At 35.2% G+C, this 13,497-nt stretch overlaps 1 protein-coding gene across 4 annotated transcripts in view; it reads left to right on the top strand.

The window, feature by feature from the left end:
* ANKRD28 (ankyrin repeat domain 28) overlaps nucleotides 1–13,497 on the top strand; it is a 124,510-nt gene that overhangs the window by 97,239 nt on the left and 13,774 nt on the right. For all 4 annotated transcript variants that reach the window (XM_075083159.1, XM_075083161.1, XM_075083160.1 and 1 more), the window contains 7 exons: nucleotides 1,024–1,092; nucleotides 2,671–2,811; nucleotides 8,367–8,478; nucleotides 9,111–9,137; nucleotides 10,047–10,121; nucleotides 11,397–11,598; nucleotides 13,040–13,127. In XM_075083159.1, the coding sequence (XP_074939260.1) occupies nucleotides 1,024–1,092; nucleotides 2,671–2,811; nucleotides 8,367–8,478; nucleotides 9,111–9,137; nucleotides 10,047–10,121; nucleotides 11,397–11,598; nucleotides 13,040–13,127 (714 nt within the window). The remainder of the gene's footprint in view (nucleotides 1–1,023; nucleotides 1,093–2,670; nucleotides 2,812–8,366; nucleotides 8,479–9,110; nucleotides 9,138–10,046; nucleotides 10,122–11,396; nucleotides 11,599–13,039; nucleotides 13,128–13,497) is intronic.

Below are 13,497 nucleotides of genomic sequence, written 5' to 3'. Positions count from 1 at the left end.
AAATTCCCATGGATGATGATACAATTTTTAGAAATTACAGCATTCAAAAATGGCATGCCCAGCGAAGATCACTGTAGGACATGAGATGGAGGAACAGTAGCTTTGGGAAATAGGTTTTTTACTATATCCATAAACAAAAGATGATTCTAAATTAGAAACCATATTTAAATTCCAGAGTTTAGGTGGATGAAGTAGTCAGAACTACTTGCTCATCATTTGAGTTGTGATCCATATTGATTATTGTTATTGTATTGTAGGTTTTCTATAGCAGCTACTCAAAATTGGCTGGAAGAACTGGGTAACAAATTTCATGATACACTTTGTGGGACACAAGAACTCCGTGATATTGATATTTTCATTTTTCTGTTTCAGTGTTGTTTGAGTAATACTGTTAAGTAATCATTCTAAGTCAGACTTGATAGATACATCCTTGTTGCAAATGATTAAGGTTAAAATACTATCTTTTCATATAAAACACATAATTTGTGACACATTCCCTCATTCATCTCCAGTTTAGGAAAGTTACTAAGATAGTGTTTAAGCAGTATTGTACATCTCTATATTGATCATACTGTATTGAAAATTAATTACACTAAAAAGTAAAATATTTATGTTGCAACTTATATTTGGCTTTTAAAAACATACATTAAAAAACTTGCCTCTGAGCTGGAATCCTGGGAGGAAAAAGCATGTAACATGCAGGTGTATTGTTTGTTTGCTTTAAAGAATTCAAATTTCTATTAAATTAGGTTAATGTTTATGTGCTTTTATGCATGCCATTTTATATCAATAAAATTTCTAGATATGGACTTGAAATAATGTGTATTTTTTCCTGGCTTGGTCCTGCAATTATTAAATCTATTTTACATGCAAAAATATATCTTATGAAAATTTTGATAAATAGTTCAGCTCAATTAAAAATAATGTACGAGATGTATATTTGTAGCAGTTCTGATATTTGCAGAGGCCAATATTAAGGAAATAGGATTTGCAATCACAAGTAATATTGCATTAATTTAACAGGAATTTGGAGTGCCTAAATCTTCTGCTAAATACTGGTGCAGACTTCAACAAAAAGGACAGATTTGGGAGGTAAGACAGTCTAGATACATATATTGTAAAGGGCTGTTAAAAATATTACAGCAGTAGCATGTTGCTATGTGGGCAAGTCTGTGTGTTCCAGTTTAAATGTTTTTTAAGATACGATGTCTCGTAATAAACTCTGCTTTAGCATATGTTATCGAAAGGTACAAACATACTTTGTTCATTGTGTTTTGTTAAGTATGTGTTCACCCTTGCTTTTAAAGACTGAGTTCCATATCCAACTGTAATTTTTGAGTCTTTTTTTGCTTATAACATGGATCTAATGAGTTTAAATTGCTCTCATCTAAGGACATTAGTGATGTTTCCTAAATAATGTATTAGTCAAACCTATAAATCTGTTGCTATTTTTAAGCTTTTTATTTAAAAATACATTATTTTATAACAACTGCTTCACCTTTTTCCTTTCATTATATCCATCCCTTCCTGTTTCCTTGTTCGTGCTCTGAACTCTTGGAATTACATTAATTTCTATTTTTAGTATAGGATTATTTAAGTTTAGATGGCATGATCAGTACTTGTGTAAAACCTCCCATCACATCATGGAAAATACGATTTTCCAGGATGTGAATGGCAGGAGTAGACTTGGGGAGAATGTTATGGATCCAAAGTTGTATCTTGCTTTAAATACCACTTCCATTATTTCCTGAGAAAGGAACAACTATCTGTCACAACTTTTGCCGTTGAAAGTTGTTTTTTTGTTAATTTGGTTTGGGTTTTGGCTTAACGTGCATGTTACATAAAGCAATTATTTCAGGAGAGGAAAAAGATTTTAAAATAGCTAAAAATTGAGAGAAATGGGGAAAAGTAATTTTAAGGGGGAGGGAAGAGGTAGGACACTTTAAAGTGCCTGACTGTCTCCTCAAATTGAGATATTTATAGTAGCAATCTCTTCTTAAATATAGGAAATGGAATTCTGAGTCATCTTGGTCCTTTTGAAATTTTATCCGAACTGGTTTATTTAGAGAATTGTTTATGTATTTGAAGCTGGAGTAACTTTCCTCTGAGACTATGTAACTCTTACTAGTACTACAGTACTAGTATTTCATGGTTTTGTTACAAGACATGGTATATTTCAAAAAGTTTTCTTTAACAATGACTGCTATGTTAGCACAGTTGAAAATAAATAATGGTTGCCTCTCATAGACAAAATTCTGATCTGCTTGTCGAAAACATCTACTTTTTAATTGTATTTTATTTTGACCTCGTTTAGTTGCTCTGCAATTCTTAGATTTGTCCATATTTTCCTATGTGGCTTGAAATTACTTAAGTAATATTTCTAATGTAAACTTGGATTTTACTCTGTATGTTTACATAAGAAAATTCATATAAAGCTTCCCTTAATACAAAGTTCATGCGTATTTTGGCTGGCAAATAGATCCCCTAGATATCGTTCTGCATTGTTAAAAGGCCCAGTTTTTTAATATTGTAATGATGCATTGTTCACCACAAATAGTTGTTAAAAATGTAGCGAGGTTTTAAGTTTAATTTTATTTTGCTTTTTCTGTCTCTATAATATTATTTTGCTGTTATTTACCATTGTACTTTTTATTTAAATGTGTACTAAAGAACTCCACTCCATTATGCTGCTGCCAATTGTAATTATCAGTGCCTGTTTGCCCTTGTGGGATCTGGAGCTAGTGTGAATGACCTTGATGAGAGGGGTTGTACACCTCTGCACTATGCAGCTGCATCAGACACAGATGGAAAGTAAGTGGCACACTTTACACTAAAGCCTCTCTCTCCTTAGAAACATTTGAGCTGTGGATTTTGTGTGTGTTCTGCCTTCTGATTTGCCAAATGCATTTTTTTATATGTTTAAAGATTCAACTTGACAGTGGATTGTTCATTGTATAGAAAATATTTTATGTAACAAATATTTCTGGGAAAAATTAACAGTAGTAAAATGTATTGTAATTTTTCAGTTATGTCCTATTACGCAGATGTCCTAATTCAGGAATTCATTGGGAATAGTTTTTAATCCCACTTGCTGTGTAGTGGTTGAGTGAATACCATTTGTGGGGGTTATGACAGCTGTGAGCAGTAGGGTCATTTTGCTTTAAAATCTAATTCTGATGAAGGACGGTGTGTTTTATGGAGGGTTCTTAATGTTGCCCCAAAATCTGTGTAGTTAGTAAGAAACACACTGTGAAACTAGACTGTGAGTTACAGTAGGCCTACATCAGGATAGAAATTAACTCGACATTTCAATATAAGATGTTTTAATCATTTGGTGTTTGATTAAACTATTCATGTTTAGCATTACAGCTATCTCTTGTTAGTGGAATGTTTGCATCCAGAAACTTTCATAAATCCATCTCTCTTGCGTATGTTTGTTTTGTAACTAATGGTCATATCTAACCCAGTTATTAATTACTTCAATGCTTACATGCAAAGCCTAGATAGGTAGCACAAAATTGATGAGGTTACCTAAGCGTCAGGCATTGTATATATTGAGGAGACTTGAGAATAGTACTGCCTGCATGTGCACACACTTAAGTACACAGGTTAAAACGAGCTCATGTGCAGCATTGCCTTTCAAATGCATACAGTGACACCTTCACTTGAAAAGAGTGCTCCTTAGTGGCACATCATCTTGTTTTGATACAGCACCTATTGAAAGGAGAGGTAGCAATAGGAGCGAGGTGGCATATAAGTTACAGACTGGGTTTTGAAGGATAAATAAAGAATACTTTCATGGCCATTTAACTGATATTTAAAGTACATGCCTTTTTTTGTGTAAAGCCAAATTTCAAAACAAAATTGTCTGCTGCTTTTTAGATATACTTTCAATTCCTGCTGGAGTTTGCTGAGACAATTTTACTTTAATTGCCCTCTTACAGTTGAGCTAGGATTAATTTTAGCTTCACAGTTGCTCTGAAAACCTCCAAACTATAAAGGTTCTTCAGATGACATCGTTTTGCCATCTGTCTTATGAAAGGCACGAGCAAGAATGATGATGGCAATACTGCAGAGCTTTGGGATATAACTCAAAGAACCGTCTCTGGAACCCATGTGATATTGCCCTTCTGATTAACAGTTGGCTCTCTGGAAGACAGGCTGCGAAGCAGAATGGCCTGAGGAGAAGCTTTTTATATTTATGCAGCAAGATGATTAGTAACAGCTGGAAAACCAGTACTGCTCAGCTCATATTCAAAATAGGAATGAAGCTAAAAATGATTATTGAGTTGGAACATAAAGCCTGGAAAAAAAAAGTCAGGAAATTATCTATATAGAAATTCCAAAGATACTTATGTGCATTTTTATAGTCTTTGTTCAGATGTCTTTAAAGACAGATTTTAGGGACAAGGATGTTTTTGTTGAAAATTATTTTCCTGTTTGGAAATGTTTCTTTTGTGTCTTTAACGAATGCTTCTAGTCTGGAGCAAACACCAGTAAGCCTCATTTTGACAAGACTAGACAGCAAAACATGATCGCAGAATGAGGTTAACTAAGCAGCATCTTAGGGGGAAAAAACACTCTTTCTATGTTAGAATTATTTAATAGACAGTACACCAACAAATAAATGGGAAATAAATTTAACTTATTTGGGCTTTCAGGAAGTTTGATTAATCTCCTTTTAAAGAGGCCTGTTGAGGACAGTTAAGTATGCAAAAGATGCAAAGTTAATCTCTTCCCTGTGTGAGAAGAAACACCAAAAATAATTATCTGTTTTGCATTGGAAAGAAGGGGTACTCAAGGATTTTTAGTAGACTCTGCTTCCTACAGTGTATTTAGTGTATTGTGGTTTTTGTGACCCCACAGGTACAGAAAAGTACACAAGTACAGAAATTTAGATAGCCAAGGCCAGTGATGTTTGAGATTTATTAATGAGAAATGCATGTTAATACAAAACCATTGATTAAAATTAATGAAGAAAGACAATTGGACAAGTGAAATGGAGAGACAATAATTCTCACTTGATGGGACAACTTGACTTGTCTTTGGATTCTCAGAAATCTCATCCCAATTCAATTCAAATAAAAATATGCAAGCACAGGAGGCATTAATGAATTGAGGCATCTTTTTTTACTAGGCAAATAAAACCCAAACTAGTTGGTTAAAAACTTAGATATGCTTTACAGGTGGCTTTTTATTAGATACATTGAACTTGGTGTAAAGTTACTTACATCTTCTATTACATATATTATTCTTTAAAACTGGAGAATTTTTACTTGTTTTCACTACCTACCTAAGTCCTTTTCTCCTTTATGCTGGACACAAAGTGATGAAAATGAGAGTGCACCTTGGTGTTGCTCCTGTCCTTCTCAACATTGTAATGAGACAGAGTATACTTTGTAATTAGACACTTCTTTGTTCATGTTTTCCTGCAGCTTTTTGCAACTTTCATCTTCACTCACCTGGTTTGTTACTTTCCACCTTTGTTTGGGATGGAAAAGCAAATGTCAGGTGGTCTTCAGCAAATCGCAGTTGTCGCACATGAGGTTATCAGGCCCTTGACCAAGTACCACTGTCTTACTCATGTTGAAATGTGTTTCCATTTCATCACAGCTGGTACTGGATCTCATTCAGATGATGAAATTGGCTGGAATCAGCAGATGGAACAGTGCCCTTCCTTGAAAGAACTTACAAAGAGTTCTGATGTTGCAGGGTCATGCTGTCTTCCCTCAGGAGATGGCTGCTTTTGCAGAATTTCTGCCTGTATTTCTCCAAGGTTTGAAAGTTCTCAGGGTTTTGAATGATCAAGTTTCTACTCTTAATGGCATTGGTCAGAGGCCGTGTTAGGATTCCTGCCTCTCAAATCTAAACCTGCCATATCCCACTGCAAGCTTTTCACATGACATCACAGCATAGCCATATCATACAACTGCAAATGTTGACATTTCCTTTAACTTCTACCAAACAATTTCCTGTGAGATAAACGGGAACTAAAACCCTCATATTGTCAATTTATCCAGCTGGCCCGTTTGTCACTACCGGTAATGGTAATCTGCAAGACTTCTAGATAAACTGTGCTAAGGAAGAAAGATTTCAAGCTGGATTTAACAAGATAATGTATTTTTCAGCTTCACTTGCTTTTTATTTAACTGATAAATGAGAAATATTTCATAATCCCAGAGAGAAGGCACGGTGACCTGTGGTACACTTCAGAAAACCATGTGGCTTCACCAGCAAGTTCAAGGTCATGATGCTGACGAGCTATAAACACCTCTGCCTTCCAAGGGCATACCTTTGTGCTTCTTGACCTACAGAATTCATCTTTCAAACTATAATATAAAGTATGTGTTGTGTACAAAGTAGCTTCACTTAAAGGTGTTCCTGGACTATTATCAATGCAAGGTTCTCCTGTCTCGATTTGCCACAGGAGCAATAAATAGTCCTAAACCAACAGTTGTAACAACCCATTTTAGAAGGATTGGAATGTCACTCTCCCTTGCTGGACTTGTGCCTGATGAAGTGGCCATACAGAGGTTGGGTATCTTTAGACTTTCAAGTGACAGGTTTTGTTTAGCTCTAGTTCAGTCTTTAGAAAGCCCTTCTATTGCAGGATATGTTCCAAGTCGTAGGAGATACGATTGCGTTTGAATGTACTACTACCTCAGTGATGTCTTACCTGTGTTTTAGTTGCAGAGCAGTATGTAGCTTCGTGGTATACTTCGCAAGACTTACAAATCTCACTCCTCTCTGGGATGCATGTTCCCCTAGCTGCTTGGTGGTCCTTTACTGAATGGTCAGGCAGTCTTCAAGTGGTGAGAAGACCTACCCTTTCCATTCTTCATTTTGCTCTATCATAACCGATGATCCTTTATAAGCAGATAATACTTAAGAAAATCGTCGATATCTTGGGCCAAAAGGACTGACCATTTCATATGGGTGTTCTTGAGCTCAGAGCTGTGTAGAACACATGCAGAGCTTTCTGGTCTTCTCTTCAAAAATATTGTGCCTGGGTCTCTCTTGCAATGTGCAGTGTTGACAAGTGGGATGTCATGAAGTCTTTTTTTTCTCCTGCAAATGATCCAGTCATTCAGTATACTAGCAGATGGTTTTGAATCAGTTCAGCTTTGGTGAACCCAGACTGGGAGATCAGATCCAAGCATCTGAAATCCATCTGCCTTTTGTGAAGTACCAGATGTTCTGTTCTCAAGTCAGGTAGTTTTATGAATCAGACATAGTCTTGGTTCTGTTATCAGGTAAAATGGTATGTGCAGTTTCTCAGATCATAAAGGTTCTGCTTAAGGTAGGACATGAAGAGGCCTTCATAATCCTAGCTGACCAAACTGAGACAAATTAAGGACCAGAATCATCTTAATCTGTCAGTAAGAAATCTGAAGTCTCTCCTCCTTTCCTACTCTATTAATTCAGAATTTTAGAGGCTCTGTACAATCTTGGTCTTGTTCAGTGTTTGTGTGTGTGTTTGGGGGCTCTCACAGGCTCATGAATACTTTTCCAAATAACCTGGTATTATTCTGGGGCTGTTAGTTTCTCACCAGTCTTTATCCTGTTATCCTGAAGCTCTTGAAGCTGAGATTGTTATGTTCCAGTCTAGATCAATTTACCTTTTAAGTCTCTGGTGAATTCTGCTTCAGAGTTCTCATTCTCATTATTTGTAGGCTTTGCCAAATGTTGCTGAAATTGTGGGCAACATAAAATTATTAATAAGTAGGGTTAATGGCTGGAATAGTGTGCATGCATGGAGTCTCTTAAAAACAGAAAAATAGGGAGAGGGAGCTTACTGTAATACCCTATTTTTCATCCTCCTGGCTGAGTGTCTGTGGTTGAAGCTGGTGTAAGGTGTGGTAGGGTACAAGTATACCAACTAAGTGTGTTTGTTATATTAAAAAAAAATAGTGTCTGTTAGTGGAGGTGCATGTGTGTGTGGCTCTTGGATGCATACCACCAAGAGCTCAGCTATTTGTTTTCTTCCTTCTGTATTAAGTACAGAAGAACATAGTGATACAGAAAAACATACAATAATAGTAATAATTTATACAAAAAAGGTGACTCTGGTTTTATTAACTAGGAGGAAAATAGCCATGAAATACTAATTTTAACCAAATCAGATAATTCAGAGGATGCAGGATGTCTGCAGAGAAGGATTCTTGCACATTTTGGAAGCTTTGTGATTGACCTTAACACTTGATGTAATGAGTTAGGTGTTCTCTAGTCCTAGCCAATATTGTACATTAAATCAGTGTTCCTGTGTGCTGTATTCTATTCTGCAGTTGAACTGGAACAATTTATCACTTAGTGTAAAGTTGAAATTCAACATTTAGATATATGGTTGCATATGTCAATTTAAATAGGTGCCTGGAATACTTGCTAAGAAATGATGCCAATCCGGGGATCCGAGACAAGCAAGGATACAATGCAGTTCATTATTCAGCTGCTTATGGTCATCGCTTATGTCTTGAATTGGTAAGAAAACGTATCTTAGATGAAAGCTGTAACAGCTGCTTTTACAGAATGTGATGCAGAGGCTAGGGGATTCTCTCTACCTTGGTTCTTCATCTGCAAGCTAGGTCAGCAGTGTTTTACAGCCCCTGTGAGGATATTTAAGCACTTGGTACTCTTAAAATGGGGGCAAGGTGAGGAGCTAAGATGCTGGCTTAAAAAGATGATACGTTCTGAGATTAAGATAAGTGGTTGAGTATGTGGGATATTAGTTTTGTTTTGTTTCTTAACTTAGAGTACGCTGCTAAATTATTTCCTGCTGGCTGAAATAAAATAACCACAGGTTATCCCACTGAGAAGTGTTAAGAAATATCACCAATGTCATCTGAAGGAGCAAATCAAAATGTAGGAAAAAAACCTGTAAAATAAGGGTACCTTTAAAAATAGTTCACATAGTTTCAGTAACTAATCGCCACATGATAGAGTTCTAGATAATAAAGCCTCAGGTAGTTTTTTATTAATCCTTTTGCAAAAATGTGTATGTTATTTACTATGCTAATTTTATTTTCTGTGTTATACAACTTTATTATTTATACAAATTATACTTTTATATTTAAATGTATTCAAACATGAATTTTTATTGTTTTGAATTGCAGATTGCAAGCGAAACACCTCTAGATGTTGTAAGTGTGTTATTTCTCACTGTTAAAGTACTACTGTACAGCAAAAGGGAACATGTAATTTTAAAAATACTGCTTATTTTTAGACTCAACCATTTATTCAATGTGTAGATATATTATTTAATTTCAATTGCAATTCAGATTTAATTGCAGTTCAGAATTTTAAAATATGATATTATTTTTAAGCCACTTATTTTTTTAGTTAAACATTTGTATGACCATGTTATAGAAGTGTGATAACGAAAACTTAGTGTTCTGAATGTATTTGGTGTTCTTCAAACACTTTGAATGTTTTAATTCTACTAGTTTACTAAAATAAATATGGTCTTGAAAAAGACCCAGAATAAAAACTTTAGAACATATCTGAAAGTAACAAATAGAAATGTATATACATATTTTAATCCTGTTTTATAATGCTTGTGCCTTTTGGGGGTCTGTTTCTTCTCTTTGGGAAGTGTTCTTCTGTTCTGAGAAATCAATCCTGCCTTCTGGCTTTTCATACTGTTTTCTTGCTGACTTTTCCCCTAATGTAAATGCTTACTTGTTTATTTGTGTGTTTGGGTTTTTTCCCTCCTACAGCTGTTCTCACCTGTCATTGTCTTCCCCTTGTTTGCATTTCATGTATATTATTTCATATGGCTGCTTCAGGAAAAATTAGATTAGCACAATCTAATTAGCACAAGCACAACTGTGCTTGGGAGATGAATATGGGGGAGGGGTTGCTGTCATTGCAGTTCAAGCTCTTTAAAAGGTGGAAGGGAATCTAGAATTCCTAAGGAAACTGTAATCCTATATTATTCTTCCTATTTTTCTTCCTTTATTTTTCAGTCTGTGTATACTGTAGCAATTATTGCTGAATGTTTTTAAAGGTGATGGGTTTTGCGCTCACTCTGACTTTCTCTCTCTGCTAAGCTAATGGAAACATCAGGTACTGACATGCTGAATGATTCAGACAACAGAGCACCTATAAGTCCACTGCATTTAGCTGTAAGTATTTCCTTCTTTAGTGATGATGGCTCATCTAATTGCAAGCAGTTGTTGACATAGGTTTATTCATTATGGATGTTTCTTAAAGTATGTCAATAACAATAAATGAAATGTAAAAATATCGTACATAATATTCCTGAATGAGCTATACAGGGCAATTTTTGCATTTCACTTGAAACTTGCTTCATGGAACAGCCTTTATTTGGAATCTTTTAATTCAGATTTATGTTATAATTTATACTAATGAAGCTTCTAGAAGACTTGTTCTATAAGTAATTATGACTTTTTTTATCATCATAATTGTTTAACCTTCATCATTGTTTAGTATGGGAAATGTTTGTCCTTAATACTTGAAGAAGGATTTGCACAGAGTAGTGTAGGAGAGGACCTGATGAAACCGTCTGTACAGATATACTCAGTATACAGAGTAACCAGCTCAATAGGTAGCTTTCATCTTTTCACTGGACTTCGAGCAATTGAAAAACCACAATGTACTTCCTGAAAATAGCCTAAGTCTCATGCAGTACGTACATACATGGCCTAAGTAAAACGTAATCTTTAATAATGGTAAATGAAAGCAGTTAGAAGAGACTGTTCCTGGTAATCAGTTTTGTCTGGGGGTACAGGTTATGTATCCATGAGCATACATTTAAAATTTATTATGGAAATTATAAAACCATAGTTGTAGATGTTTCTTACTAACTTTGACACTTTTTCTTGACACATACCTGCAGAGTATTCTCTATACTACTTTTTTATCCTTGTATATCCATTCTGATCTTTTAACTGTTTCATCCCCTAACTCCCTTCTGTTTCATCAGTTGTTAACTGTAGCTATTTATACTGAATGCTTTTTACTTTTACTGGCTTTTTCTTTTTTAAATATTTTATTTTAAAAACTAATAGGATTTAGTTAAGTTAGCATATGTTCCTTGCTTGAAATAATCTGAGGGTGATCTAACTATAACGTGAAGCAATAAAACATGCAGTATACAAAATACCGGTAGTTATACAAATTGGAGACAGATGATTTCTGAAAGTAGTTTCAGTTGCTGACTGAAAGGATAAAATGGAGAAAAACACACCAACCGTCTTGCTTGAAATTGTGAGTTTTTTAATTAGTCATAACTACTGTAACTACTTTCATGCTGCATCAGTAGTTTTTCCATATGTTAAAACAAAAATACTATCTTCACAGTTTCATTTATGTAATCCTCGTAAGAAAGTGAAAAATGTGAAGGACGGGAAAACTGAAGGATTTTCTTATTCTTTTAGGCCTATCATGGCCACCATCAAGCTCTGGAAGTGCTGGTACAGTCACTGCTGGACCTCGATGTAAGGAATAATAACGGAAGGACACCATTGGATCTTGCTGCCTTTAAGGGACACGTGGAATGTGTAGATGTGCTCATTAATCAGGGAGCATCAATCTTGGTGAAAGATTATGTTGTAAAGAGGACCCCAATACATGCTGCAGGTACGTGCTAAATGCTAACCTCTAAAATTTTAAATTTTGGAGTGGATCATCTTCATGTTTAGGCATCTCTATCATTAATGTTCTAAGAAATAGTGTTTAGGAATAGATGATTTTTAAGGTATATGCTACGCTGAGAAAAGTGTAACAAAGCAGTTGCGGGTAGAAACTGGTATTAACCCCAACATATCATTTCGGCTCGGGGAGCGCTGCTCCACACTTCTTTCTGGAAGGGTGCGTTGGCTTTGTCCATTCAACTGCTAGGCTAGCTGTGCTGACAGGTATTAGTGACATGCTCCTGTCTCTTTCCTTGTCTTTCATGCAGCCCAAACTGTAGGCCCAAATGTAGATACGTGAGTTGTGTTGCCTGTCTTGGCAGTAAATTAATTTGAAAAATGACTGGAGTCTTGGAGAATTTTGTCAGTTTGAGAAGAGACATGAAAACTAACTTTGGTCTTTTTCCAAGGATTTAAATTACCCCTGAGTGTTTTCAAAATAACAGCAATCCTTCACAGTATTTTCTCACTGCCTTTCCTAGAAAACTTCTGTAAGCCAACCCTTCTCAAAGTCTGGCAATCATACTACTTTCTTATTTTTATTTCTCTCTGAAAATAGGCTAATTTAAATTGACATTTGTAGTTATGGTGTTACAGAAATGTTGCAGTAAAAAGAGCATTATGTACAAAACATCATCATTCTAACCACTTAATTTGTGGTCCATGAGCACAAGCTGTATTATTCTATTTGATTTAGCTTCTCCTAACTTCTGTTAGAATTTATGTCCGCTAGAGAAGCATGAATTGTCACTGTTCTTATACAGACTGAATACAGCAGCTGTATGTCAGAAATAATTTCCCCTCCAACAAGCAATCATTTATCTTTCATGAGTTGCATTTGAATGCGATTTCTCAAATTTTTGTTTCTTTTCTTTTTCCTTTTTTTAACTGCTTGGTTCATTACTTCTATGCATTACATTTCCTTCCCCTCTTTCTAAATGTGATTTCAGTTATTGTTTCATAACTGAGCACATGCCACACTTGCTAAAAAAATCTGTTTATGATTGGCTGGGTATGTGTTTACCTGTGCATTAAAACAAGCAAAAGTTATGATAATTACTATATTTAATTATTCCTTCCTGTAGATGTAAATGCATATATTCTAATTACAGTTAATGTGTGCAACCTCATTTATATGTAAAAAAACAAATACCTGTTCGCAACTGACAGCTGGAATCAATACTTCTAATACGATACAGTTGAGAATATGTAATTTCTGGAATAATTTTCTAATATTCTTTTTTTGTTGTTTTAAGTTATAACACTGGTAAAGCTGTACAGTGGGTTCTCAAGCTAATGGGCTTTAGTCTGAGCAGGTTACTGTTCTGTCTGAGCTGTATACTCAAAGGCAATTAATGTAAAACTCCTATTTTTATCATGTTTTACAGCTACAAATGGCCACTCAGAATGTTTGCGGCTATTGATAGGAAATGCAGAACCACAGAATGCAGTGGACATTCAAGATGGAAATGGACAGTGAGTTTAAACAATACACATTCTGTTCTTCACAAGTTATTGCGTTTTGTAAAAGGAAAAACCAAATATTTTACATTGACTTTTAATGTATTACTATAAAGGGAGATGATATCTGAACTAGGACACATGAGACTGTATTTTGCAATAAACATAGTGTTGGCAGTGAAAAATGTGCGGTTGGGATGAAGCTAAATGTGTCTTATTGCCCAGATGCTGAAAAAATGGATTCTAGTAACTTAATCAGGACTTCTGAATTAGGGGATATTAATTTATTTTCTTGCATCTAAGAACCAAATATGAGTGGCATTCTTGGAGCGAAAGGAGTACTAGAGAAGATGTAAATTTTAACAGCGTTGTCCAGAAGGATAGT

This window comes from Phalacrocorax aristotelis, chromosome 2 (genome assembly GCF_949628215.1).
Source record: "Phalacrocorax aristotelis chromosome 2, bGulAri2.1, whole genome shotgun sequence".
In the NCBI taxonomy this organism is placed as follows: Eukaryota; Metazoa; Chordata; class Aves; order Suliformes; family Phalacrocoracidae; genus Phalacrocorax; species Phalacrocorax aristotelis.
This window is presented reverse-complemented; position numbering and strand designations above follow the sequence as displayed.